This window comes from Podarcis filfolensis (genome assembly GCF_964270895.1).
Source record: "Podarcis filfolensis genome assembly, chromosome: 13".
Taxonomy (NCBI): domain Eukaryota; kingdom Metazoa; phylum Chordata; class Lepidosauria; order Squamata; family Lacertidae; genus Podarcis; species Podarcis filfolensis.
The window spans coordinates 19,598,102-19,625,246 of NC_139615.1; the positions used below are offsets into that span (position 1 = coordinate 19,598,102).

General features: G+C 48.6%; 2 protein-coding genes across 6 annotated transcripts; one reads left to right on the forward strand and one right to left on the reverse strand.

The window, feature by feature from the left end:
- The first annotated feature begins 5 nt into the window (after positions 1 to 5).
- PRMT1 (protein arginine methyltransferase 1) lies at positions 6 to 19,280 on the forward strand. Of its 5 annotated transcripts, XM_083580358.1 has the most exons (12): positions 220 to 253; positions 3,951 to 4,004; positions 5,253 to 5,296; positions 9,405 to 9,506; positions 9,653 to 9,808; positions 10,394 to 10,457; positions 10,921 to 11,063; positions 12,122 to 12,209; positions 12,855 to 12,970; positions 14,567 to 14,717; positions 15,253 to 15,374; positions 18,317 to 19,280. In XM_083580358.1, exons 4-12 carry the CDS (start codon positions 9,453 to 9,455, stop codon positions 18,398 to 18,400), a joined length of 978 nt encoding a protein of 325 aa, XP_083436484.1. In that variant the 5' UTR covers positions 220 to 253; positions 3,951 to 4,004; positions 5,253 to 5,296; positions 9,405 to 9,452; the 3' UTR covers positions 18,401 to 19,280. The 5 variants fall into 5 exon arrangements, 4 of the variants coding, with proteins under 4 accessions (XP_083436483.1, XP_083436482.1, XP_083436484.1 ...); XM_083580356.1 differs by lacking the exon at positions 5,253 to 5,296 and having other exon boundaries at positions 154 to 253; XM_083580357.1 differs by lacking the exons at positions 3,951 to 4,004; positions 5,253 to 5,296 and having other exon boundaries at positions 6 to 253.
- Positions 18,436 to 24,866, reverse strand: LOC310746556 (DNA-directed RNA polymerases I, II, and III subunit RPABC5-like). The gene is made up of 3 exons (XM_083580450.1): positions 24,716 to 24,866; positions 23,790 to 23,895; positions 18,436 to 23,209 (listed from the first exon to the last, which is right to left on the reverse strand). The coding sequence occupies exons 2-3, from the start codon at positions 23,882 to 23,884 to the stop codon at positions 23,101 to 23,103; spliced, it is 204 nt and encodes a 67-aa protein (XP_083436576.1). The 5' UTR covers positions 23,885 to 23,895; positions 24,716 to 24,866; the 3' UTR covers positions 18,436 to 23,100.
- Positions 24,867 to 27,145: the final 2,279 nt, after the last annotated feature.

Sequence of the window (27,145 nt, forward strand, 5' to 3'; positions counted from 1 at the left end):
AATGGGGATTGAGCGTCGGTTGATAGACAGCTATTCCTCCTTCTGACGGTCCGAGACCCGGTCAGCCTATGAAAATCCAGAGGCGGGCTTTACTTCCTTTCCCGCCCATGCGCCTTGAATGACAACGGCTCCGCCCAATGGGCTGCCCAGTCCCCTCCCCTCCGCTCAGCAAGGCTGGGGGAGCCGAGCCAGTGCTTCTCTCTTTCTGTGTCTCATTCACAAGATGGCGGAGGCTGCAAACTGCATCATGGAGGTGAGGGGAGTGTGGGAGGGCGGGTGGACGGGAGAAAGAAAGGCTGCGGCGGGGGGGAAGACCTAGTGGCAGCCCCAGCCCCCCTCTACTACCCCATACCCCCTTACTCCTTGGGGGTGGGTGGAGTTGCTCACCTGAGACCCCTTTCAGCCCCCTGCCATTGAGCCCCCCCACTCCCTTGAAAGGCCCCGCGGTGCCTCGCTGACCCGGCCCCCCCAAGCGCCTCAGCCCCACATCTCCCCCTTCCCTTCTGCCTCTGCTCATTGAATCCTGCCCTTCCTCACCTCTGGGAGCCTTTTGGTGCCCTAGAGAAGCCCATCGCCCCCCCATTACTCCTCCTGTGCTTATTTGGGGGGGCTCTCCCCATGGTTTTATTCACCACTCACACCCGCGTTAGTGAGTATCAGTCTGAAGGTGGGGTGGAAATAAAGATTCAGTTGTGCGCCCCCCCCCCCGAAATATGAATAATATTGAACAGGATCTCCCGTTTGGGTTCCCCTTCCTTTTCGCTCTGCATCCGTCTTCCATCCCACTTCCCACACCATAAAGTTATGGGGTCCCCCCCCCCCCACGCTTCCCTCCCCGTTGAACAAGCCTGCGCTCCTCATGGTAGCCGCATGGCACGCCTTGCCCCATAGGACCCCGCCTCCTTTGGCCCGGGGGGGGGGGAGGCCCGTGGAGCTCCGCCCCCCGCCAGCCTCCCGCGATGAATGTAGAAGAAGCCTCGTCCCATGGAAAGTCCTCTTTGAAACACCCCCAGCACCGCCAATTAAAAAAGAAAAAGCATTGTTTTGCTCGGTCCCGCCGACAGGCTGCCTCCCTCGCAGATGCTCCTTGGCCCCCTTGGGTCGCTCTTCACAGTTTTCCCCACCTCCCCGACCACCGCACTCCCCCCCCCTAACACTTCTCTCTCCGCCCCGCTCCCCGGCCATTCGTTGCTGTAACTGAGCTCTTTGTCCAAGGAGAATCCGGCCTATTGAACTTCAAGCCCCCTCGGGATTCTTGTTAGTCCCGCAGGCGATTGACTTTCTCTTGTAATGTAATATTCCCGCATCGTGGACCGCTGGGGTCTGCGAGCTCGTGTTAAACCCCACCGTGGACCAAAAACGAACCCCCACATTGACTCTCATCTAACAATGGTCCCCTTTTCCTAACTGAGCAGGCCAGTGCTACTTAATCAAATCCAGTTATTCCAGAGGGAAAAAGCACCCTCCCCCCCAAAAAAAAACCCCGAAGAAATTTGCTAAATGGTCTTCCTTCCCAAACCTCGTCCCAAGCATTACCCCCAGTCTCCAGCCTACCTTGGGTAGCGGCATGCTCAGCCTGTCTGTTGCTTCCTGATCCCCCCCCCTTGATCTTTCCTAGTTTTCACTTAAGCACTGGATCCAAACTCCATAAGTGGCTTGTTCCCTGGTAATTAAGGGGGCTGTTGTTGATGGAGGGTTTGTCTGTGTCCTGGGAGGACACCCCTGTCATATATGGGTTACGTGTGGGTCTGCATCTTCAGTGAAATTTGATTTTAGGAAGAGAGCGCTTATTGTGCTTTGCCAATAAAAGGTGCCAATAAAAGAGGAGGAGTTGGAGGGTGTTTGGTAATACTGGGAAATCCAGGGGGGGGGCTTCTTATGGGTTGAAAAGGTGGTCAGGGAAAGCTCTCGGAACTTAGATAGGGCTAGGGTGAGCCTGGGGGCCTTGCATGTGGAGCTTCATTGGGGAGGAAAATAATAGGGGAAGTTTGGACAACAACCCATAGGCTTGAGAGGATGGGGTTAAGTTTGGAAGGATGGTGCTGTGGTGAGGGAAAGAATGAAAGTCAGATTGGAAGTGAAAGGGGGTTGTACAATGTTGGAAGAGGAAGCTGTATGGGACTGGAAGCGGGGAAGAATATGTGCCTGCCTTAGCAGAGAGGGATTTCCTCAGACAGGAAATTAGTGTGTCTCCCGCCTATTTCACCATGCGGTGATCATTTGAACAAAGGAGCACCCAGTGTTGGGACAGTGGGGAACTCCCCACACAACTCTCTGCCATGTGTCCTTATTGAAAAGGGATCAAGGCATTACGTAGTTTGGATAAGGAAGGAAAGCTCGCTGCCCTCACTAAGAGACAAGGAGGCAGTTTGCCTTTCAATTTGCATAGGTCGGGTGCCCTTAAAAGCGGCCCCTCAACCACATCCCAAAACAGTTGCCACATTCATTCAAAGTTTTTCGCTGAACATAAGGAAGCTTCCTGAGTCAGACCACCAGTCCGTCTAGGTCAGTATTGTCTACACTGGCTGGCAGCAGTTCTTCAGGGTTTCAGGCTGAGACTCTTTCCCAGTCCTTGGAGATGCTGGGGATTGAACCTTGGGTGTTCTGCATACAAGGCAGATGCTCTCAGTGAGCTACAGCCCTTTCCACTGGTGCCTGTGCCTCTGAGCCAGTGAGAAGCGATGTACCGTATTTTTTGCTCTATAAGACTCACTTTTTCCCTCTAGAAAGTAAGGGGAAATGTGTGTGCGTCTTATGGAGTGAATGCAGGCTGCGCAGCTATCCCAGAAGCCAGAACAGCAAGAGGGATTGCTGCTTTCACTGCGCAGCGATCCCTCTTGCTGTTCTGGCTTCTGAGATTCAGAATATTTTTTTTCTTGTTTTCCTCATCCAAAAACTAGGTGCGTCTTGTGGTCTGGTGCGTCTTATAGAGCGAAAAATACGGTGGTTTGGCACAGGGCAACTAGCACCAGACTAGAGCAGAGGCTCCTGCAAATGATTCCCCTGGATTGGGTTGGCAGCTTGCAGTGTAGATCCTATGCGTTTGTGGGCTTTGAAAAGAATGGACATATATGCAATGACTATTGAGAGTAGTGAAACCGAATGGCGGGGGTGTTAAGTGGAATGGTCCTGAACAGGAGTACTGAATGACAAGTGGCGGTCATGGATATTCCCCCCCACCTCAACATCTTAAAAGAGCCCATGCAAACAGTATGCCATTCCTTTTTCATCTCCATACATGGCCATTTCTAGCCATGTCTATGCATCTTTGCCTATTAGTCCCTTGTGGAGATGCTGTCCAAAAACATCTGGATCTCATACCTGGCCCTTCATCAAGGGGAGCGGAGCAGGGAGAGTAGGAGGCAGAGGGGGAGCTATTGTTGAATTTTCTGGGACGGGTGTGTTAACAGAGCAGTTTGGCAGGGCCCTTAATAGCTTGGCATAGCAACCTCATTGGTATTTCAGACGGGTTTTGTTTTCTATTTACGGCATGAGATTGTGGTAATCCTGTAAGAGGGCTTTTTTGGACCAGTGGCGACCTTGTTCCATGTGCTGCGGTTATCATAGTGGCTGATAATAGAGTGCATGCATTATTTGGAAGGTGGGGTGTCTTGTCACTCTTCACACCATAAGAGAACCCCTACTGAGGACAACCTTCCCCTTCCTTGCATCTATCTGCCTCTGTTGCCATGGCGATCTTGAATCCCAGTACCTGGCTCCGGAAGGAGACCCAGTCTTCTTAGCCACCTGTGGCAAACTTAGCAGGAGATTCCTTTGACACACACCCCTGCCACCCTCACAGTCTGGTTTTTGTGTCCTCAACCACCTTTTTGCCACCTCTTCTGACCCCCCCCCTCCCCACCCCCATCGTCAATTAGACCCAGTCTCCGGCTCAGTTCCCGTTGAGCTTTGAATTGACCTTATTTCCCTTGTTACTCTCTCTCTCCTAGAATTTTGTAACCACGCTGGCTAATGGGATGAGCCTGCAGACACCGCTAGAAGATGTAAATATCCTTTGAGTTCACGAGGGCTAGACTAGTGCCCAGCCCTGGGTGTGGGTGAGGCACGCTAGCCCTGGCAAAAGAAAATCTATTTTCCTTGCTATGTCGCCAGCTTGGCGGTGCATCACCCAGTCACCCCCTTCTCTACCTTGCACTTGTCCTCTGCTAAAAAAAATGCCTCTGTAGTTGCTCCCATGCTTTCAAGAGGCGTAGAAGTATTGCCCTTCTTCAGAGCTGCTAGGAATAACCCATCTCATTTCCCATGAGTTGTAGATGTAGCCACATTCTGCCTCCCCCCTCTCTCCTGCCCACTTGCCCCCCCCCCCCCCCGTTCTGCAGAATTGGTTTTTAATCCCTACCATTCTGGCTTGCTTGTGTACATCATTTGGACCACATCATTAATATTCGCTGGTGATTTTGACTTGTTTTACGGTACCCACTCAGTCCAGAAAGCTAAGTGGCACAGGAGAGAAAAGAGTGGGGGCCCTTGACCATACATGTTTTGTGGAATGGGTGTTACTAATCCACACTGAGGCTACGGAGCCAGGTCACGGTTGTTCTATTTCAGACGGTTAAATCTGCTGATAATGCGATCTCGCGTAGTCTGGTGCCTGTTCCACTTTTGATCCAAATAATTTATATATGGCTGCAAGTGAAAGAAAACGGGTAGTTTGTTATACAAAAACCCGGGTTTCTGTTTTTCAGAGAGAAAACAAAAATGGAGATTGTGAGGGGGCGTTCAGGTTGAAGGTTCAGGAACCTCTTTGGGGGGAGGGGGAGTGAGAAAAAAAGAGGATTTCATTGCTGGTCAGAGAGATGGAACAGCTGTGCTCAGCCTGGCTGCTTGTCTTGCCTGTGGCTCCTACTTCCAATGCACTAAACACCCATTGTCCCTCTAGTGTTTTCCGAGCCTTTCTTCCCAATCCACACTTTCCCAATTCTAATACAATGCCATCCCAAAATCAGGTCAAATAAATTCTGCAGCTTATTTTTGGGTTGGAACTGGAGGTGGAGGATGGGAAGGAGTTCATACTACAAATTCCCCACCCACCCTCCATTCTTTCTTTTCCTTTTTTTAAAAATCCAAACTGTAAGGAGGCTGGTTCATTTCCAACAGGCATGCAATGTATGTTGAGCATGGAGATACGTGGGGCAGGGCTGCATATGGACCCATGTGGCTCTGGGTCATGGGTGAAGGAGCTGGTTGCATTTGGGAGTCTTGACTCACTGTTTCCTTAACTTTCGTTGCAGCTCCTCACTCCTGGGGGCAGGTGGGGGGTAGAGCAGCTCAGGAGGTAGGCCTACACTGGGGCAGCCTGCCACCCTTCCCCTGGGTTGGGGTGAAAATATTGGCCCTAGAGTGGAAGGGGGGGGTGGAATCTGGGTCCATAGGTATTGTGGAGCTAAGAAGACTGAAGTAGAGTGTCTTGCTGGATTTCTCCCAGACTTTTTCCAGTCGCAAAAGTGGAATTGGTGTGCTGTGGTTGACCCAAAGGGGGGAGAACCCAGTGGTTTGTCACTGAGACACACACAAACCTGACACTTAAGTGCTTTCCATCCCTGCGCAGAGCTGACTCCTAAAAATCCAAGGAACAGGATATTGGGGCACCGTAAAACAACAACAGGTGTATTGCAGGCAGAAGCTTTTGTGAACTGCCACCCACTTTTGGTGCACTCGACGTGGCCTCTAGTCCACAGGATTGCATGCCACAATAACGTTTGCTGCCCTCCGGATATTGTTGGTCTCCCATCAGCTCTACCCCATAGGGCCAGTGGTTGAGAGCTGGGAGTCTGCATTCATCCAAAGGGCCAGAGTTTTCCCACCCGTGTTTTAGCAGATGGAATGGGAGCTGCAAGTGAGTTGCTAAATTTAAGGTGGCTTACACCAATTTTATTTTGACTTAATTTTTAAAGGAATATTTGGGGGGGGGGAGTCAAGGAAAAAGGGTGACCCAGGTATAGAAGAGGCCATGGTGGCAGATTTGCAACAGGAAGCTTCCTTCTAGCTAAGAACTCTCAAAGCTAACAAATGACGACTCTCCAGGATTTCGCAGCGCGGTCTTTTTCCCACCCCAGCCCAACCTAGAGATGCTGGGGATTGAACCTTTTTTGTGTAAAGCATGTGCTGGACCACGGAACTGCAGCTTGTCCTCATTCAGGCAGGAATGAGAGAAACTTCCACCTGCCCTATATTTTATCTGTTCAGGAGGTTTATATCCCACCTTTCAATCCCAGTAATCCTCAAGGCGGCTTGCAATAGATTGTCTGGGGAATTTCGGACACCGGTCCACAGCATCAGCAGGCAGGACTGGGAGAGACTTCTTGTTTGAAACCTTGGAGAGCTGTGTGCAGTCACTGCAGATGATATTGGGAAAGATGGACCAATGGCCTGACTGTAGAAGGCAGGTTCTTATGTTCTCCACCCGTCCCGCAACCAAGCCTCTGTTCTTTGCTCCATGGGGGAAACTCCCTAGCGTGTCACAGCAGTCTAGCTTTGGGACTTTGGAGGCATTAATCCGATGGGGGCTTCCAGCTTTTACTTTCGAAGACTGTTTTGGGGCAGGTTCAAACACCCCCACCCCCCGCTGAGTGACATGCTTGGAAATGCAACTTGTGAATGATTTGAGGTCACACCTCGTGCAGTCCTATGTTCCGATCTTCTCCTGCCCCCAGTTTTGAGCAGGAGACCTCAACCATATGGAGCCTAGAGAAGTGAAAGTTAGGACTGGAACCTTGAAATCTGGTGGTTGCAGCAGCGGTGCAAAAGTGGTCCCCTGCTTTCTCACCTCACAATGCCTAATGGGGGCAGGGGATGCAAATGTGGTTTTTTAAAAAGCTAGAATTCTAATTGACGCAGCGGGAACATAAACATCCCTTTGTCCTAATAATAGCTTATAATGGATTCTGTTTTTAAATGAAGCAGTCTACTTAAAAGGATCGTGAAATATTTTAAGTTTTTCCTCAGAGGTTGTCAATTAAAAGCCAAAACCACAGAAAGTGCATCAGTGGTTCTTCTTTTCTTAAAATATGAATGCAATCAAAGTTAACCAGTCCCAGCGTAATCTGAGCTAAATGAGCTCTCTATCCAAGAATAGGCTTTGGTAATCTCTCAAAACAGGGCTAATCCACTGCGAGCACACACGCAAAATAGACCTGTGTGATCTTGATACGGGCCGGGAAGTAGTTTTGTAAATCGGCCCCCAAATGCAAATAATTCTGGTATGCTTTAGGGTTGATATTTGGCCCCATTCCAAAGCCTGTCAGCAACACTGAGAACCCAAGACACATGGAAGTGTGAGGGTGTGCTACATATGGAAATAAGATAATTAAGCTTTCATTACCCTAATGACTTAATGTTGAGGTGGAGCTGGAAAGGAGAGCCATGTAATTTCTATTGCAGGCAGAATGATGAGCTGTAAGTCAGAACTTCACTTTGAGAGCCGTTATTGGCATTTAGTTTTACATGGGTTTCCTATCCCAATAGGAGTATTGCAGTGCCATCAATGTACACAATAGGTTTTCCATATTTTCCTAAGCAAAACCGAGATACCTAAAATACCCTTGATCCCTTCCTGAAGGAGCTTATCTACATCCTAGTAATTGGGGTGATAGGGGATGCGGGTGGCGCTGTGGGTAAAACCTCAGCGCCTAGGACTTGCCGATTGCATGGTCGGCGGTTCGAATCCCCGCGGCGGGGTGCGCTCCCGTCGTTAGGTCCCAGCGCCTGCCAACCTAGCAGTTCGAAAGCACCCCCGGGTGCAAGTAGATAAATAGGTACCGCTTTATAGCAGGAAGGTAAACGGCGTTCCGTGTGCTGTGCTGGCTCGCCAGATGCAGCTTGTCACGCTGGCCACGTGACCCGGAAGTGTCTGCGGACAGCACTGGCTCCCGGCCTCTAGAGTGAGATGAGCGCACAACCCTAAAGTCTGGCAAGACTGGCCCGTACGGGCAGGGGTACCTTTACCTTTACCTTAATTGGGGTGATAACAGAAGAGCAAAAGATTAAGGGATCAGAGTGGCATGGGCCATAGGTCCTTTCTGGGGCACATGCATTTTCTATTTAAGGTTTGAGGTTCAGTCTCTGAATTGTGTCAGAATTTCTGGTGGTTGGTGGATGGGCATGAGACTGCCTAAAGAGCTGCCGTCCTCTACAGCAGGGGCCTGTCTTATATATTTGTTGGGCATTTGTGGCTCATTTCAGTAAAATACTGTACCAGGATTTAGACCCTGCACAGATACGAAGTTGACTCCCCACCGTTGGCGTAGCATAGGATATGCACCCTAATTCATCAGTTGAATAAAGAAATCAATTCCCTGCTGTTGCTAACCTCCAGCTAGGCTGTTTCAACTACAGTATCCTCAATAGCCGCCTTGGCAGGGTCAGATTGGTCGTAGGGTTGCCAGTTGCTGACCCTACAGCTTGCAAATTCAGGCTTATAAAAGTCAGTTGTAGTAAATGTGTCTGCAAGTAAGCTGTTAAATGCTAGTCTCCCCCCTCCCCCCTTTTGCTTTTTAGGATACAAATGATTATCACATGTGGGCTGGTACTCATGGGTTTGGGGTGAGATGTTACTTCTGAAGACTATATCACCTGGCTCTTAGAATAAAGGAACTGTCGCATAATTGGAATATATAGTTTATGGGGAAGAGGAAAACCAGTCGCAGATATTTCTAAAAGGCTCTGTTGGTCCCTTGGAAACACCCCCCCCCCAATGTATTCATCCTTCAAAAATGGAATTACTTTTGCAGATGTGATGATCAGAAACAATTGACACTATAAAGCAGTTGGTTTATCAATACTGCTACCAAAGGCAGTCACCCAACTGAAGAAATTTTAATTGAGTGATTGGTGAAATTGGCATAGGTGTGCAAATGGATTAAAGAAATAGTCTCAAAGAAAAAAAAGGCCTATTTCTTTTCAGCTCATTCATGCATGTTTGTTGCCTCTTCTGAGATGATGCTGGCTGCATTCCTCCTCCTACATATAGGCTGTAATGTCTGTTAAGACAGCACTTGCCGGTCTGAATTTTTATAAGTAGTTGTACTGACTTTTTTTTTTAAAAGAAAAAACTGCCCAATTCTGTCGGGGTCATCTTTACAGCAAAATGTTTTGAAATTATCCAGCCAGTTAATTGATCCAGCAAGTTAATTGACATTGACATTGTAACGCTGCCCAAATCAATCAGGGGCACCTTTATTGTAAAATGTTTTGAATTTATCCAACCTATTAACTAACTATAATCATTGCAACCCTGCTGCCAGTTGAAGAATCTTAAGACAAAAAGAATGAAAGCTGATGGGAATGACTCTGATGAAGAGGTGGGGGGGACAGGGACTTGTTATATTGAGAGATCCTGCCTGCATGGGCCTGTTTCGCCTTAACTGCCTCTTGTCTTTCACCAGGTCTCGTGCACCCAGCCAGAAAGCAGCGGCAAGCCAACGGCGGAGGAGATGACCTCCAAGGATTACTATTTTGATTCTTACGCCCACTTCGGGATCCACGAGGTGACAGAGAGTTGGCTGGGGCATGGGTTACAAAGCACCTCCTTGGCGCAGGGACCCATTCTTGCCTGTCCAAGGGGTGCGTTTGTGTAGATGGATTTTGTGTAAGTTGACTGATGTGCCTTCCTGCCCTTTCTCCCTGCCCCCAGGAAATGCTGAAAGATGAGGTGCGCACGCTGACCTACAGAAATTCCATGTTTCACAACCGGCACCTCTTCAAAGACAAAGTGGTCCTAGATGTTGGCAGCGGGACCGGAATCCTCTGCATGTTCGCAGCCAAGGCTGGTGCCAAGCGGGTCATTGGGGTGAGTGAAGTGGCCAGTGGCTGGTTGGTCCCTTTGCTTTCATGAGGGGTGGTAAGCATAAAAACACAAGCACTGGTAGGTTCTATATAATCTGTTGTGGTGCTATGTGGAGTGAGCATACAGGTCTGGAATTTAGTAGGGAAGGAACTATATTCTCCAGCCACAAAACCAAATTCTGTTGTGGAAACCAGTCATGCCTATTAAGAGTGTGTTTGTGTTGCCAGCCTGACTCTCTGTTCCTTTCAGAATTTGGGAATGTGGGACAAGGTAGCTGGACCTCGGGAGAAAGCTGAGATTGGAGGAGAGATTGGTCATTGCTGCCCTTTTGTTTGCTATGTCTTGCTGCACAGCCCATGAGGACTAGAAACATTATTTACCTCTTTAGTTTGCAGTAAACCTGGCCCCAAAGAGTGTTGAGGTCGTGATGTACTGAACTGAAACAACATTTAGTGGAGGGTGGAGGGCATGAATAAGATTCTTTCCTGGGTGAGCAAGGCAAGAAGGGAGAAGTATTTTTACTTTTTGTGTGCTGTACGAATATATGTGAATATCCTTTCTCTCCTTTTGGTACTACCCTCTTAACAGATTGAATGCTCCAGTATCTCTGACTATGCTGTCAAAATTGTCAAAGCCAACAAACTCGATCATGGTGAGCTAATTTTGTTTTACATTCTCCCTTGCCCTTTAAACATCTGCAATATCATGCACCTATATCAACCTGTTTGCTGCTGCCTGTCTCTTCCTTCCTTCAAATCAATTGTCGAAACCACCATCATCTTTTAGTCCTTCTCCCCGACTAAAGCTAAGCATGAATACAAGGAACTGAATTTTAACGCACACCCTTTCCCCCTGCCTTACTTTGCTTCTACCTTCTTCATGTGTGCTGAATGCTAGGCTGTAAGCTCCATCGGGCAGAGATCCGTTGCTGTTGTAGCTCTCCCAGGCACTTTGTGCGTTAATTCTTTGCTTGGGGAGCGTCATGTTTTTGCAAGAGCCCCTGTCTGACATCTATTGACTAAGATCTATTAATATGAGGAAATCCCATTGCTGCAGCTGGCTTGCACCTCCTTCCAGTGCAGCCCTTACATTCTTGTTATGTTTCTCTGGTGAAGTGGTGTCCATCATCAAGGGCAAAGTGGAAGAGGTGGAGCTGCCTGTGGAGAAGGTGGACATCATCATCAGTGAGTGGATGGGCTACTGCCTCTTCTACGAGTCCATGCTCAACACTGTCATCTACGCCCGGGACAAGTGGCTGGTGAGTCTCTGCCCTGCCTTGTTGCTGTGTCTGCAATTCCTGGGTCCATACTCACACTTTCAAATCTGCTGGTATGCTGATAACTGAGTGCACCAGCCTCTTCCCCCCTTCAACCTTAGACACGTAGGGGCAGAATGGTTTCTGTTGCTCTCTTGGCTGAAAGAGCAGTTGAGATAATCAGCTCCTCCAACCTGTTGCCCACCAAATGTTTTGGAGGTTGTGGTCCAAAACGTGGAGGGTGCAAATTTGGGGCGGCTGCTTATTAATATCCCAGGTTCACAAATCTGATCAGCCAGACAAACACCCAGTAACCAGGACTTTCAATATGGTGTCAGCTCCTTTGACAGTGGGACTGTGTCATGCCTTGTATACTGTGCAGCTTCCCAGGTCCTCTGTTTTGGAGCCAAGAGCTGTTCCTTGTGGGGACTCTGCTTCACAGAGGGCAGGTTTTGTCACTGGCCCTCGGTCATAAGAGCAACCAGGTGCTGAATTAGAGTATGTTCCTTAGAAGGGCAGTATGCTCAAACAGCTTTTAAGAATGAGGAGAAATGAAACCTCATCAAGGGGCAAAATGGCCCCAGTGGGGATTTAGAGCCACTTCCTATTGGGATGGTCTGAGGTGTGGAAACACATTTGGGACACATTCTTCCATGGTAGCTCTAGAAGCAAGTTGTGTATGTGTGAATAGTGCATGGTACTGCCCCAGTCCAGGATCAGCCCTCAGGAAGGCCATAGGAAAAGGTAAACTTTAAGTTCTATACTGTAATAAGTTGGGAGTGTGAATGTGTGACTTGAAGCTTAGCAGCAAAGCATGACTTTTAATTATAGTTGCATTTTTCTAACAGCTGCTTGAAGTCTAAAGCTCTGCAGTATGTAAATTGAATCCAGGCCACTTTGTCATAATTCAAATCAGGATGGTGTTTGGATTGAAGCTCACACACATTCATCTAGTAGTTCAGCACAAGGAATCGGTTTCTCTGGACAGGGAAAAATTATGGGCACTATAGGGCTGAATTGAGTTGTAACAGCTTCCTTCACATATTTCTTTTTTGTCCCAGACCCCCGATGGACTCATATTTCCAGACCGTGCTACACTGTACATCACAGCTATTGAAGACCGGCAGTACAAAGATTACAAGATCCACTGTAAGTAGCAGGCGGCACCACAGTGGTTTGCAGGGAACAAGGCCAGGCTCAAGAGCTCCCCTAACAAGGAAGACAAGGGTGACAAGTGCAGGTGTCGGTGGCTGGGTGCTGTAACTGAAGGCAAGCTGTACTTTCTAGCTTGGTTTGGAGCAAGTCTTTCTCTCCGCTTGTATGGTGGCCCAGCCCAGTGACTTTCAAACAGTCCTCTGGGGATTGGTAGGTTCTCGAAGAGAAAATGAATAATGGGAAACAAGCTTCCCTAAAAGGCAGCAAGTTCAAAACTATGGGCCCCAGGATACATTTCACAGCAGCATAGGGGTGTGGAGTATGTTCTTGGGTCAACCCTTAGTTATCCAGGGGTGCCACCAGGCCTATTGGGCCCCAGTCAGCAGTTTGTCTGCGCACCCACAAACTTGTCCTGGAACCTTCTGCAATGTCCAGGGGTTCTGTGGTGAGAAGCAGGGTGGGAGGTGCTAGAGAGATGTCTTACAAAATAGCTCCCTGAAGGTTCACAGTTTTAAAACTCTTAGACTAGCCATGGGTGGGGAGTTTGGTCTGTTTCTCGATGCTGTGCCCCTCTGTGTGGTTGATCGTTACGGCCTTCCAGGATCCGACTTCACCTCCAACCTCTGTCTCTTGCCACAGGGTGGGAGAATGTCTACGGCTTTGACATGTCCTGCATCAAAGACGTGGCGATCAAGGAGCCCCTGGTGGATGTTGTTGACCCGAAGCAATTGGTCACCAATGCTTGTCTCATCAAGGTACTACTAGCTGAGTGTCACATCCCTGAGCCAGGGCTAAGCTGCTGGGAGTTTGTGAGATGCAGGAGTTCCCAGGAAGAGTGACAAATGCCAGAGTGAGCAGTCTTGCTGCTTTATTGTAGATTGGTATAGGCTTACAGCAAAGCAGTCTGTCAGGTCCCCTTGCCCTTACAGACATGGGACAGATGCTACAGCAAGTGGGCTCCACAGCAAGGAGAGGGCTTGTCCGCTGGGAGACTGTCCACACCCAGCCCCAGATGCATACATTCTTTATACACTATGGCAGATGACATCAGCCACCTGACCAAGGCTGCAGGTAGCAGATACCCAAGACAATACAAAGTTCCTCTTCTGGGCTTTTGAGCCCAGCATCCCAGTTCATCCAGATAAGGGCACCATGAAAGTTAAGCCAATTAGTGGATCAAAGCAGGCATATATAAACATACATGAGCTCCTTGAAGGTTCATTTTGAGTGCCAAGATGGCGGAAGTACAGCTTCTGGAGCAGTTTGCCTTTGGTACCACACAGACATGTTGCCCTTCTGCCCAGGGACCTCCATGGCTGCTGCTGAGAACCATGTCTCCTACGAAAGGCAGTTTGTCCACTGGTTATGCTCTTGTTTCCAGGCCAATGTGCTTTTCTAGAGGGCATAATGCACAGCAAAAGGAACCGGAAGGTTTTGGGTGCTTCACTTCCTCCCTTTATTGCCTGTGTTGCTGCTGCCTCTTCAAAACTGTTCATGGCTCACTAGATGGAATGAAACTCTGGCTTTCATAACTTCAGATGGATAAGCACGGAGCAATGGTGATATGCAAAACTTTAGGGGAAACATGGTGCCAGTCCATGGGGTTTGCAGTCCACATCTGGATAAGTGGGAGGGTAGATGTGAGTGTTTAGCTGCGGTGTGTGGTGCTGCAGGCTGTTTTTGCCTGCCATTGCTGTCGGTAGTTCAGCTTTCCTGCTTGCTCCTTTTTTTGGCAGAGCACCTGCACTCACCCTCATTGTGACACAACTGCTCTGGACTGTAATAGTTTATTGTTACGGACGTGGAGCAGATGGCCCACTAATGGAGTCTGCAGGCAAGAGGTTGCAGCCTTGTTGTTCTGGTGGGAGGAAATGGATGGATGGAGAAATAGCACCACAAAAGGAACTGACAGCAAAATGTTGCAGAGCCTGTCTTGTAAGGCTGTTGGAGGCCAGTGAGAAAGGTCTCTCCTCAGAGAGAGGAGAAAAGTCTCTCCTCAGGAGAGAATCTGTCAAACCTCTCACAGCCAGCTCGAAGGCCAGAGCTGACCAAACACAAATAAACAATGAGTAAAGCGCAGTCCTCCCTTAACTGTTTTTTAATGTCTGTATTTCTGCTTGTTTCAAAATTCCCCAGTATGATGGATCTTCCCCTTTGTTTATAGGTGACCCTGATTTGATTGGCACAGGGTCACAGAAGTTTGCTTCTTAGAAGTAATGATTGGCTTTTAATTTGTAGTGTTGGGTTAGTAAAGGGCAAGGATTATTTAGTATGTTCTTGACCTCATTTCTTACTTCTTCTCATGCCTTCTCTTTATTTTCTTTCTTTCTCTCGTCACCCACGGTTGGCAGGAGGTGGATATCTACACGGTGAAGGTGGAAGATCTTACCTTCACATCACCCTTCTGCCTCCAAGTGAAGCGCAATGACTACATCCATGCCCTGGTTGCCTATTTCAACATAGAGTTCACTCGTTGCCACAAGCGCACTGGATTCTCCACCAGTAAGGGGAACGACCTTGGCTTGAGGAGTTAGCAGGGGAGCGGGCCGGCTGGTGGTCTGGTTCTGCCTTCCCGAGTATACTTGAAGCAGGGTGGGACTTGGTGGCTGCATCTTAACGAGCAGTAGAACTTTTGGCTTTCTAAAAATCTGCTTTTAAGAACTAGCTGGTTAACAGACTACTTTTAGCCTGTACTTCTGGGAAGAATGTGCTGTTGCTGGCAAGCAAGGAGCTCAGTTGAAGCCAGGAGCAAGTAGTTTATGAGGCTGGGCTTTCCTCCCAGCCTAGAAATTCTTGTAGCTTTTGCCAAGTGGGAGCTTATAAAGCACAGTTGGGGGGAAGCTTGAAGGCAAGGAGGAAGGTTCAGTTCCTTTGGAAAAGAAGTACCTGAGCTAAGAGTAAAGCTAAAAGTATACTAAACCCAAGCAAACTATAGGGGACACTATGTGTAGGGCATGTGTCTCTTTCCCTATGTCTGTTCTATCTCCCCACCCTGCACCCTCTGGCACATTGTCCTCACATGGCTGTTGCTCCCCAGGTCCCGAATCTCCCTACACCCATTGGAAGCAGACAGTCTTTTACATGGAGGACTACCTAACAGTGAAGACGGGAGAGGAGATATTTGGCACCATTGGCATGAAGCCGAACGCCAAGAACAATGTGAGTCAAGGACTTTGGTTCTTATATATGCCCCTGTAAACACCGACAGCATCACTTCCTTTAATGGCAAACAAGCGTGGTGAGCTGAAAACAAAGCCCAAATGGGGGCCACTGAGAAATAAGAGGGGGAGAAGTAACTGCGTGTTGGTTTGCAAAATACTTTAAGGAAACAAAGCAAAAGATTATTAGGGAGGGCTGGGGAGGGAGGAAACTCCAGAAACCAGTCCAGTGCAGGCTGAGTAGCGATGGAGTGGGGAGGGTCAGTTGGAAAAAGAGTAACAAAAAACCTGAGGGTGGGAAGTGGAATGGTTGGCTGGAGGAGGAGCATGGCTTGAGCCTGGATAGGAAAAGGAGCCACTCCATTTAGGCGGGTGAGGATTCATGGCAATATTTTGAGGCTGGTCCCACATATTCAGTTAAAAATCAACCCCAGCTGTATGTGTGTGTGTGTACATGTGCGCATCCACGTATATACATGCATGCACACACAGGGAAATGCACCATATAACTTGTCAAGAGTTGTTTTGTCTTGTTCATTTGGTAACAGCCACTGTGTTGAGACAATACCCTTTGTACCACAGGCAGCGACCCATTTGTGCAGGGGTTCCATCGCTGGCCCCCATGTGCGTCGGCGAAGTCCATCCCAAAGTCCATCCCGCCCCATTTTGCCCTCTTCCAGGTCCCAAATGACCCACGTGTTGGCAGTTGTGCAACAGTTGAACTTGCAGAAAATGGCCGCCTCCTGTAATTGCACACTGTTAAAGAACAGAAATGTATTCAGTGATGCAGAGGTAGTAAAGGGAAGGCTCAAGTTGTAAACAGACACTTCTGTATCTTCCTCTTAAGTCCCTGTATATATAGGTTCTCTCTCTCTCTCTCTCTCTCCCCCTTCCCTTCCGTGTGTGTGTGAGAGAGAGGGGGATTTCAAGGACTTTAAAAGTGCATTAAACTGAAGTAACTGGTGAATTGACTATATTTGATGGGAGACAATATGTCCTTAATCTGGGCCAGCCCTTTATTACCCCAGCATTTTTATGACTCATAAGGACTGGGTGGCTGCCAAGCCTAGGAATTCTGTTGCTTCCCGGCATAATCCGGGCTGGAAGTTGATCTCAATAAATCTCTCCATGGGAGCCTCTGCCAGCGGACTTTCTCCCTCCCTCATTTATGTGTCTGCCCATGCTGCTTAAACAGTCTAGCTCCCTCTCCCCAGCCCTGTCTCTTCCTTCTCAACTCAGTTTTAAATTCCTTCAGTTGCACAAAGCTTGAATAAGATAAACACAAGTGAACGTTTTAGAACTTTGACAAACTAGCGTTTACAATTTTGAGGAGGCGTTAGTATTTTGTGTTTATACTACTACTCAATGAATAACAATAGATTCTCAGTCATAGGGAAGAAACTGTTCCATCAGAAACACACAGAGAGCACGTGGCTGAGTCACCCATCATGTGAAGCCTGAGTGAAGGCCTTTTTTAAACAGGCGAGGTGCCTGTGCCCTTAGAGATGTTGTTCGACTCCAACTCCTATCGGTCCCAGTTAGCATGGCAAATGGTCAGGGATTATGGGAGTTGAGGTCCAGTGACATCTGGAAGGTTATAGGTTCCCACCCCTCATCCAAAACGAAGCATTGATGATGCTCGCTTAATATTGCTAAATGCCCTGCTCCTAGTGGGCACCATGAATCATCATTCAAAATGCTTCTCTGGTTGGTCAGCGAGACACATGGAGTAAGCTTGCCCTAAGTTGCTTAGGTAAAGGTAAAGGGACCTCTGACCATTAGGTCCAGTCGTGGCCAACTCTGGGATTGCGGCGCTCATCTCGCTTTATTGACCGAGGGAGCCGGCGTACAGCTTCCGGGTCATGTGGCCAGCCTGACTAAGCTGCCTCTGGCAAACCAGAGCAGCGCACAGAAATGCCGTTTACCTTCCCGCTGGAGCGGTACCTATTTATCTACTTGCACTTTGACGTGCTTTCGAACTGCTAGGTTGGCAGGAGCAGGGACCGAGCAACAGGAGCTCACCCTATCGCAGGATTCGAACCACCGACCTTCTGATCGGCAAGTCCTAGGCTCTGTGGTTTAACCCACAGTGCCACCCATGTCCCTTTAAGTTGCTTAGGGCTCTGAATAATGAAAGAGGCCTTTAAATTTGGCACATTGGCAGTAATGCAGTTCTTCCATGCCTGGGCCACTCTGGCCAGCTCACCCAGTCTGGGCCATAGTTGCTCATTGACTTCAGAAAGTCACATTCTTCCCAGCCAACTCGGCATTCAGCTCTCTAACCTTTCCTTTTTGAGGCATTTGGTGCAGGAAGCCATCCAGTAGGGCTGGGTGACATCTGGTTTTCAACATTGTGATATATCGCCAGCTAAACATCATGATATACTGATATATCACAATATCTGAAATAAGGATGGAGCTTAGTAGAGGCATTTGCTGGCTTCACAGTTTTGCCCGGATTGTGATTTTTGCATAGCGCACGCGCACACACACACATGGTTCGCAATATATTGCCAGGCCAAAAATTATGAAAGCGGTATTACAATATGGACTTCAAACTGGTTTTGGACGATACATCACCCAGCCCTACCATCCAGTGGCATCAAGAGACGGGTGCAGTATTGGGGGGGGGGGACATGGGGCAAGGAAGTGGCACGCAGGGTTGTCGAGAGGTTCCAAAGTTTGGGCACACATGCTTTCAATGTGGTTGTGAGTGCTCCATTTGTATGACCTGGTAAACACATCTTTTGTGGCCGGGGAGCACCCTCAGGTGTTGAGATGTTGAAAGGAGTTAGCTACATTTCCAGCACTGTACTTAGGAGGTAAAGAGGGCAAGCCATGCCCTGGGAGCACAGAGGTTATGTGAGGTTTGTTCCAAGGGAGTGTATTTTGGAAAAAAACACTTTGTGACAACCACACCCCTTTCTCTCCTCCCATGTGCAGCGAGACCTGGACTTCACCATCGACCTGGACTTCAAGGGCCAGTTGTGTGAGCTATCTTGCTCAACGGATTACCGGATGCGTTAGCCCAGCCACCCCTTGCCAGATTTTTTTTTCTCCTCCTCCTCCTCCTCCAACTGACCTTGCAACCCAGAGATAACCCTCCCTGTCGTCCTGTTTAAGTTGGTGTCTCACTAATTCATTTCATTGTGTAGTTCCTTGTTGCTGCGACTCTGGGCCAGCAAGGGGAGGGTCAGTATTAGAGGCTAGGGGGAAATAGCCAAGACCCCCCCTCAACCCTGTTGCCCCTCATTTTCAAATCTTCCTTCCCCACCCGCACCCAACCTCCCCTCCTCCAGGCCAGGAGCCAAGGCTGTTAGCACAACTGAAGACACAGGTGGTTTGTCCATCCGTCCGTTTGTTCTGAGGCCCGAGTGCCGACAGCAGACTTCCATCATGAATTTCTTTTTTAAAAATAATAATAATTTTATTTTTATTTTTGGTTAGTTAAATCATTGTTGGTATCACCTGCCAAACTGTGTTGCCCAGGATCCTCATCCCTCCTCTTGCCCTGTTTTCTGGAGTAACTGCTCCTGACAATATCCTCTGCTCCAGTGTAAACGCTGCTCAGTTTTTTGAAGGGTACACACTTCTATCCAGTGCCCAAATGGGGGAGGGGGAGGGGGTTCCCAACAGGTTTTTATCAAGAGGGCACATGGAGGGGTGTGGGTGGAAAAGGCATCTCCATTTTGTGAGTGTTAAGTTTTTTTCCCCACTGACGGTTTTGTACTCCCCCCCCCCCTTAACAATTCCCTGTTTGGATCTGTGGGAGGGAGTTGTGTGGGGTTTTTCTTTTTTAAATCCCTTGCCCCTTTGAAAGCTGACATCGTGTGACTGTTTCATAACTTATGGTTTTTATATGGTTACATTCATGAGGGAAAAAATAATAATAAAGAAGTTGAAACCACCTCTTTTACTCAAACATATTGCTTGCCTGCCTGCCGGCCGGCTGGCCAGCCTTAGGATTACATTTAGAGAGGGGCCCTTTCCTTGGGCTCAGCCTCACTGCATGTCTCCCCCCCCAAAGCAAACACACCTCCAACAACTGTGTGGACAGAAGAAGAGAAGTACAACGTAAGGTGTAGGTCTCTCGAACCAGCTGTCGAACCCCACAAGGCCGAACTTACAGCCACACACACAAAAATGAGGTTATTGAGGAAGACATGCTTTTGTTCCATAACACTGTGGCTTCGGACTAGTTACAGATACAGTGGTGGTCTCTACAGAGCCATCCCAAGACATGTTACTGGAGATGGAGAACAAGGCCCTTTGTTCCCACTGCCAGGTACAGAAGCCAATGGGACCAGCAAGTGAATTGTTCTTGGACCCAATTGCACCAGCAGTGTCTTCAGACTCTTGTTACAAATCCTGTTTTAAGTGGGGAGCCTAGATTATCAAGAAGGTTAACTGCGTACCCAGTTATTTGTTGATTTTAAGATGGAGGGGGAGAATTTGGATCGGGGGACGAATGCTGATCCTGGGATTGGGAGCCGACACTGCACCTTGGATGCAGGGTCCAAAACTCCATTTTAAAGTGCCAAAGGAGCTGGACACAGGAATGTCTCCCTCACCTCAAATTCACAAAAGGACAGTACCTTTATTAGGCCCATCAAAAGATCACAAAATAGTGTGCACGCTGGTGGGAATGGTTGGTGTGATAAAGGTATTGACAAAACCCAGATTTTCTTAGAACCAATGTAGTCACATGGTTTTTTGTTCTATGGGTCTCTGGCAGGGGTGTGAAGGAGGCTGAACAGAAGGGGCCGTGGAGACTTCCCTAGGGTATAATTTTGATCAAAGCTGTTAAGGAGTGCTTTACAGAGATCTGCTTCTCTACATGAAACATCACTGAGAACAGAGGTTTATGAAGCTGAGGTGATGCTGAACCATGCGGTGTTCCCCTCTTTGAGGAAGGTAGTTCCAGCTGCAAAGAAGGCTGTAATTTGGACCTGGAGGGAATTGTGAACTGGCAGGTGCCTTCACCATATCTTAGTGGTAGAGTGCTTCTTCCAGGAGGTACCTGGCATCCCCAAGTACAGGGCTGGGAAGGACTCTCTGAGAACCACAGCCAGTCCATGTGGACAGCACAGCACTAGATATTGCCAATGGTTTGACTTTGTATAAGGGAACTTCTTGTACTCATAATTTGCATGCAAGAGGTACCACATTCTCTGGCATTTCAGGGTAAAATGATTAGCTAAGCAGGCAATGGAGAAAGACCTCTGCCTGTAACAAAGTCTAGTCTAATCTAGCTTCCTGTTTTTGAGTCTAGTAAAGGCAGGCTGGTAGACTGGGCCTATCCTCGACTCTGGTGCCTAGGCAGGTTCAAAAACAAGCTGCAACCGCAACTTTCAGCCCATCACCGGCAGAGCCGCCATCCTTGGTGCTCCCCCCACTTGTGTGGAAGCCAGCGCCAGGCTGGGGGATCCTTTAACTGCTCAGAGGGGAGCAGCAATTGCACACTCAGCTGAGCAAAAGATGCAGAGGGAGGAACAAGCTGTATCAGCGCTGATGCAGATTTTTTCTCCCTGTGCGCACTATGAGGGCAGAATGGGATGGTGGTTTCACAAACACTCACTGGAGGAAGTTGCTAGTAGAGGGAATCCGAAGCAGTAGTTTCACCAGCAATAGACTGCTGGGTGAAGCCAACATCGCAGTCTGCTCATACCGGTCCTGGATGATATATTAATCTATCACTCAGGCCTAGAACAAGCCTCAGAACTCCGGCAGTTTCAGTGGTATTTTGCTGTTGTGCACCTTTGAATCTGGAAACCTGAATGATACATGAAGCCCTTGCTCCTAGAGATTCTAACCTAAACACTGAATAGGCTTTGGTGGTCTTGAGCACGGGTAGGCAAACTAAGGCCTGGGGGCTGGATCCGGCCCAATCGCCTTCTAAATCCAGCCCACAGTCTAGGAATCTGTGTTTTTACATGAGTAAAATGTGCCCTTTTGTTTAAAATGCATCTCTGGGTTATTTGTGGGGCCTGCCTGGTGTTTTTACATGAGTAGAATGAGCTTTTATTTAAAATGCATCTCTGGCTTGTTTGTGGAGCATAGGAATTCATTTATTTTCTTTTTTCCTTCAAAATATAGTCTGACCCCCCACAAGGACTGAGGGACAGTAGACTGGCCCCCTGCTGAAAAAGTTTGCTGACCCCTGGTCTTGAGCTTAACTTCTGCACCACTAAAAGTTGATTCTGAAAGCTCTGGAAGGTTTATGTGTGGCCATGCTAATTTATATAAATGGGTGTTTTACCTGCGCCTACTTCCAGTACTAATTCCTGTTCAATCACTTATCTAACTAGGCTTCAGCTAGTCTGGTTAGTGGTTGCCAACCTTTGTGGACCAGTGGGCAGCAGTCACAAAATGGTTATGGGTAGAACACAAAATGGCTGCCACATACATTTAAGAGACTGGAACAAAATGGAAGCGAGGGCCGGTGCCCAGTTCTTGCAGCCAACGAAACACGGGCAGAGGAAAGGCCATCTCAGTGCAAACACAAACTGAGCAGGAACAGCATACAGCCTCTCATGTCGGTTTTTGAGGGGATATTCACTGATCCCTTTTGCAGGTGTAAAATGTACTCACAGGCACACTGGCAGCCTTGGCTGTCACACCGGCAAGTTCTGAGCTACCGCCTGCCCTAAAGTGGGGTCCATACATTCAAGAGACCAAAATTTGAGGTTTGGTGGCATCAAAGCCAATTTCCTTGGAGGTGGTAGCTGGGTCCCTGCTAATCCTTTAGTTAGCATGCGTGTAGTCCAATGAAAACAGTTGTGTGCCATACATCCATAATTCTGTGAAATCAACATGGGTTCACAGTAGCCACAGTTTGCATATATGTGTAAATAAACTAAATATCCTAAAGACATCACAGACTGCTGTGCCTCTCCAAAAAGGAACACAGACCCTGGGTAAAGCATTTGTAACCTCTTGAACCGCACAAGAAGATTGGAGTTGTGTGTAATATGTTCCTAGGGCCTACAAATCTTGGCTCCTGCAATCTCTGGGGCCTTCTTGTTTTTAAGGGAAATGGTGCTTCTCTTGCTGCCGTACCCTGTTCGCTTTTGCAGGAACTGAGGAACTCTGGGACCCATGGTTCTTAGAAGGGCACGTCTCCTGAAATCATTCTCTCTCTTCTGTTGGAAAGCCTGCTTCAATAATTCACTGTTCAGAGTATTGTCTGTTCTGATTTAACACGAGTTCTGATCAAATCTCACAAGATTGTTCCAAAAACCTGGGCAAGCCTATATGCAGGGAAACAAGGCTGCATAAACCGCTCCAAACACAATGAAGTATGTTTCTCCTTTCATTCAAAATTAAAATCCTGAGGAAGGCAGCGCTTAAGACAAAATGAAAAGTAACAGTGAAATCTACTCTACAAGCATATGCCACAAAATACCAAAGATCATTTTGCTCAACCCCCACCCCAAAAACCCCACGGAAAACAACATAAGAGTAGATTTGTGAGTATCATTCTTTTGGGAACACAGTGCATGTGCTCCTATGCACCATGCTCTTTATTGCACATCACTGAATGAGACAGAATCCTTCCATTGCACAATAGCACCCTCCAGTGGGAGGTGCCTGGTTTGGATACAATCTGAAGACAGATAGTATCTATCTATCTATCTATCTATCTATCTATCTATCTATCTATCTATCCACAGGGGGGAGGGTGTCTTCCAGCCTCATTGTGGGTCTGTTCCAGGGTGCCAACGCTACTACTTCTCCAGGGGCGCATAGTTCAGCAACTTTTCAATCAAATCCACGTGTGACAGGAGCATCCTCCGACAGCAGTAGCGCTTCAGGCCAAGGGCGTCCAACGCATCCCTGAGAGAGGGAACGGAAAAATGAGTGGGTGGTCTCAAGATTTTTGCTCTGGATTTTCTCTCCCTTTCTCTTTCTCCTGACTCGGATTGCCAACCTTTCTGCGGCCCTCTGCTCCTGCCCCTTTCATCAGCGGCCTGCTCTGGACTGGAGACACAGATAAACACCCATGTCCAGTGTAGTGAGTTAGCCAGTTTTATCCAATTTATCCCACAATCTGAGGGCAGCAGCCCTGTATAGGGAAATGTTTGATGTTTCATTATGTTTTTGTATATGCTGGAAGTCGCCCAGAGTGGCTGTGGCAACTCAGTCAGATGGGCGGGGTACAAATAAAACAACAACAACAACAACAGCTGGAAGGAGTCCAGAAGCCATTTACGGAGATGGGGGAAAGCAGACCATTAAAACGTTACAGGTATACTAAACGTTTTCATCCAAAAAAGTCGTGTAGTAAAAGTTATTATTATCTGTGATAACAGGATGGGGGGCTAGATGCACCTTTGGCCTGCTTCAGCAGGTCAACAGAGAAAGACAAGGTAGAAATCCTAGAAGATACAGCAAAGAGGCAAACCTGTGGACTCACCCTTCTGTGTATTCGGCCTGCAAGAGGCCCAGGTAAGCTTCCCACTTGTTGCCCACAACTTTCCCGCAGGTGAAGCACCGAACTGGGATGATCATTGTGAGGTGGCCTAAAAAGGAATATATTTTGGGGAGGGAGAAAGAGGAAGAGAGGCAAGTCACCCAGGCTTCCTCTCTTCCCACCAAACCTTCCTGGGCTACCTAGCTATTCTTAGTGTTGCAGGAATTTCTCCGTTAACATCAGTTTACATCAGGGGCCCCCCAACTTGAATAAAACATTGTGGGGGTCCAGGTAAGTCCCGCCCCCACATAATTGATCACAGGATGCAGTGCACCCACACCGTTTGAATGGGAATACTCATCAACTTTGGGGGCGCCCGGCCCCTCAAATATTTTATTGTGGGGGACTTCAGCTCCCACCAACCCCAACTGGCCTGGCCAAAGGTGATGAAAGCCGTAGGACCCCCCCCCCCCATCATCATCATAATTCAGCCACGGGTTAACTGCTCTTGCTGCAAAGGCGATCGGCGGGGGAGGGGAACCCACACATCTTAGGTTAAGGCCACGCCCTCACCCCCGGCTTTTACGCTTGTAAACAGCTTCAGGGAAGGCTGAAATTCAACAGGTGCTGCTTCCCTGTTGTTGCGTCTTCCTTATCTCTCTACAAGCTTCACCGGGTGAATCTCTGCCTCTCGTGCCCTTGGAGACGTCCCGAATAGCCTTCCGCTCCCCTAAGCGCTTCCCCCATTCCTGCTTCCCCCTTCGGGAAGTGGGGGCGGCCCTCGCCCTCCGCGGCCCCACACATTCACTTTCTCCCGGCCTTCTCCCGCCAGCTCGGCGCTCCCCAGACCTCCCTCCCTCCCATTGGCCACCTTTCCCCCTCGCCCTCCTCCCTGGCCGACCCTTCTCCTTCTCCCCGCCGCTCCCCACCTTCCTCTCGGCCTCGGCCGCCTTCCTCTCTCCCCGGGGTCCCTCGTGGTTCTGGCGCAGCAGCGAGGCCGAGGGCAGCCTTCTTCCGCTGCCCGCAAGAGGGAGACACAAGCGCCGCCGCCGCAGCAGCGGCAGCAGCAGGAGGAGGAGGAGCCCCGACGGCGACGCCGCCCCTTCCTAGCGGAGCCCAAATTTCTTTCCCTTATAAGCGGCAATCGATCTGCAAGAGGGTCATCTTGTTGTTGCTTACATCCTCGGGATCTTCGCATTTATCCAAGTTTTTTTTTCTTTCTTTCTTTCTTTCTTTCTTTCTTTCTTTCTTTCTTTCTTTCTTTCTTTCTTTCTGTAACGCATCCCGCCTGAGGAAGAATTCTGGAGAACTCGGAAGTTTGCTTGGTAATTTCATACATTTCGCTTGGCGCAAATAAAGGCATTTGCCCCCCAAATTTGGAATTTTTGCGCATGCGGTTTAAATTTTGAGGGTGATGCGCATTCTCTCTCCCCGAGATCATGATATCTGGCCTGCCTTACAAGATTGTTGCAAAGATTGTGGAATATTTATATACAGGGGGTTGATAACAGCCACCATCTCAAACAGGGGTTTATTCCGAGGTAAAGGTCCTCGCTTGTGAAATCCTGAGCGCTGCCCCGTTACTTTTCTGTGCCCCCGCTCCCCGCATCTGCTATCTGACAATAAACTTTCTGTCTTCCACGGGGGGGGGGGGCGGTCTTCATATGGCAAACCGATCTTCATATTGCAAAGCGCACGGCTTCCCCCAAACAATCCTGGGAACTGTAGTTTACCCCTCTCATCGCTACAATTCCCAGCACCCGTAACAAACTATGGCTCCCAGAATTCTTTTGAAGGAGAGAATGTTCTTTAATAATAATAATAATAATAATAATAATAATAATAATAATAATTTTTTATTTATACCCCGCCCTCCCCAGCCAAGGCCGGGCTCAGAGCGGCTTACAAGCAATAATAAAAACAAGATGAAGGATTACAACTTAAAAACAAAAATTAAATACAACATTAAAATAATGGAACATTAAAATATTAAAATGTAGCCTCATCGCAGGAGGAGAAGGAAAAGAAAAAAGAGAGGGAGGGAGGGAATCAAATTGGCTCCAAGCCAAAGGCCAGGCGGAACAACTCTGTCTTACAGGCCCTGCGGAAAGACATCAGATCCTGCAGGGCCCTGGTCTCATGAGGCAGAGCGTTCCACCAGGCCGGAGCCAGAGTTGAAAAGGCCCTGGCTCTGGTTGAAGCCAATCTAACTTCCTTAGGGCCCGGGACCACTAGGGTGTTGCTATTTATGGACCGTGAGGCTCTCCGTGGGGCATACCGGGAGAGGCGGTCCCGTAGGTACGAGGGTCCTAGGCCGTGAAGGGCTTTAAAGGTCAAAAGCAGCACCTTAAATCTGATCCTGTACTCCACCGGGAGCCAGTGCAGCTTGAAAAGCACTGGGTGAATATGCTCCCATGGCAGAGACCCCGTGAGGAGTCTCGCTGCAGCATTCTGTACCCGCTGGAGTTTCTGGGACAGCTTCAAGGGCAGCCCCGCGTAGAGCGAATTACAGTAGTCAAGCCTGGAGATGACCGTCGCATGGATCACTGTGGCCAAGTCGGGGCGGGAAAGGTAAGGGACCAACTGCTTGATGCGGCGAAGGTGGAAAAATGTCGCCTTGGCTGTTGCTGTAACTTGCGCCTCCATGGAAAGGGAGGCGTCAAGGATTACACCCAAACTCTTAACGGAAGGTAATGGCACTAATTGGGCCCCCGCAAGAGAAGGGAGTTGGTCCCTCATCCCCATGCCATCCCAACCTAGCCATAGGACTTCTGTCTTCGAAGGATTTAGTTTCAATCGGCTCCCACGAAACCATCCAGCCACATCAGTAGGGAGTATCCGATCGAAATGGTCCAACACTGGACTTGACGTCAGTCGAGGGGCCTCCAGTTCAGTCACTGTATCTAAATTGGCAGGGAGGTCATGGCGGAGCAAAATTTAAACTTTAAACTTAAATTTAAAATTTAAACGCATGTGGTGTGCAGGCAGTGGAAAGGGTGAATCAGGATTGAATGGAGGTGCGCTGGAATTTTGACGTGTGAGCGCTGCTGGAGAAAACTTGTGTGCACGGGGAGCACAAAACCCACAATAAACATCCACTTGGAAGCTGGCAATGTGGAAGGTACAGAAGCGAAGTACTTTACTCCCGAAGTTGCTCCCAGAGTAAACTACTCCTGCGCAACAGGAGAGGCTCTCGGAAGTGCTTTGAGCAGAGTTGGAAATCTGAGGCAATCTGTCACGTGCAGCCTGTGTTGGCATTTACTTAGAATTGTAAACTTGGGAGGGACACGGAGGGTCATCTAGCTCAACCCCTTTGCAATGCAGGAATCTTTTTGCCCAACGTGGGGATGGAACCCAGA

Bases quoted from the DNA above. Each gene is read 5' to 3' on its own strand.
- LOC310746556 (XM_083580450.1), bottom strand. From the start codon at position 23,884: ATGATCATCCCAGTTCGGTGCTTCACCTGCGGGAAAGTTGTGGGCAAC. The intron at 23,210-23,789 runs GTGAGTCCACAG...TCCCTCTCTCAG, and splicing joins CAGGCCGAATACACAGAAGG to GGATGCGTTGGACGCCCTTG.
- PRMT1 (XM_083580357.1), top strand. From the start codon at position 119: ATGACAACGGCTCCGCCCAATGGGCTGCCCAGTCCCCTCCCCTCCGCT. The intron at 12,210-12,854 runs GTAAGTAGCAGG...CTCTTGCCACAG, and splicing joins CAAAGATTACAAGATCCACT to GGTGGGAGAATGTCTACGGC. The intron at 14,718-15,252 runs GTAAGGGGAACG...GTTGCTCCCCAG, and splicing joins GCGCACTGGATTCTCCACCA to GTCCCGAATCTCCCTACACC.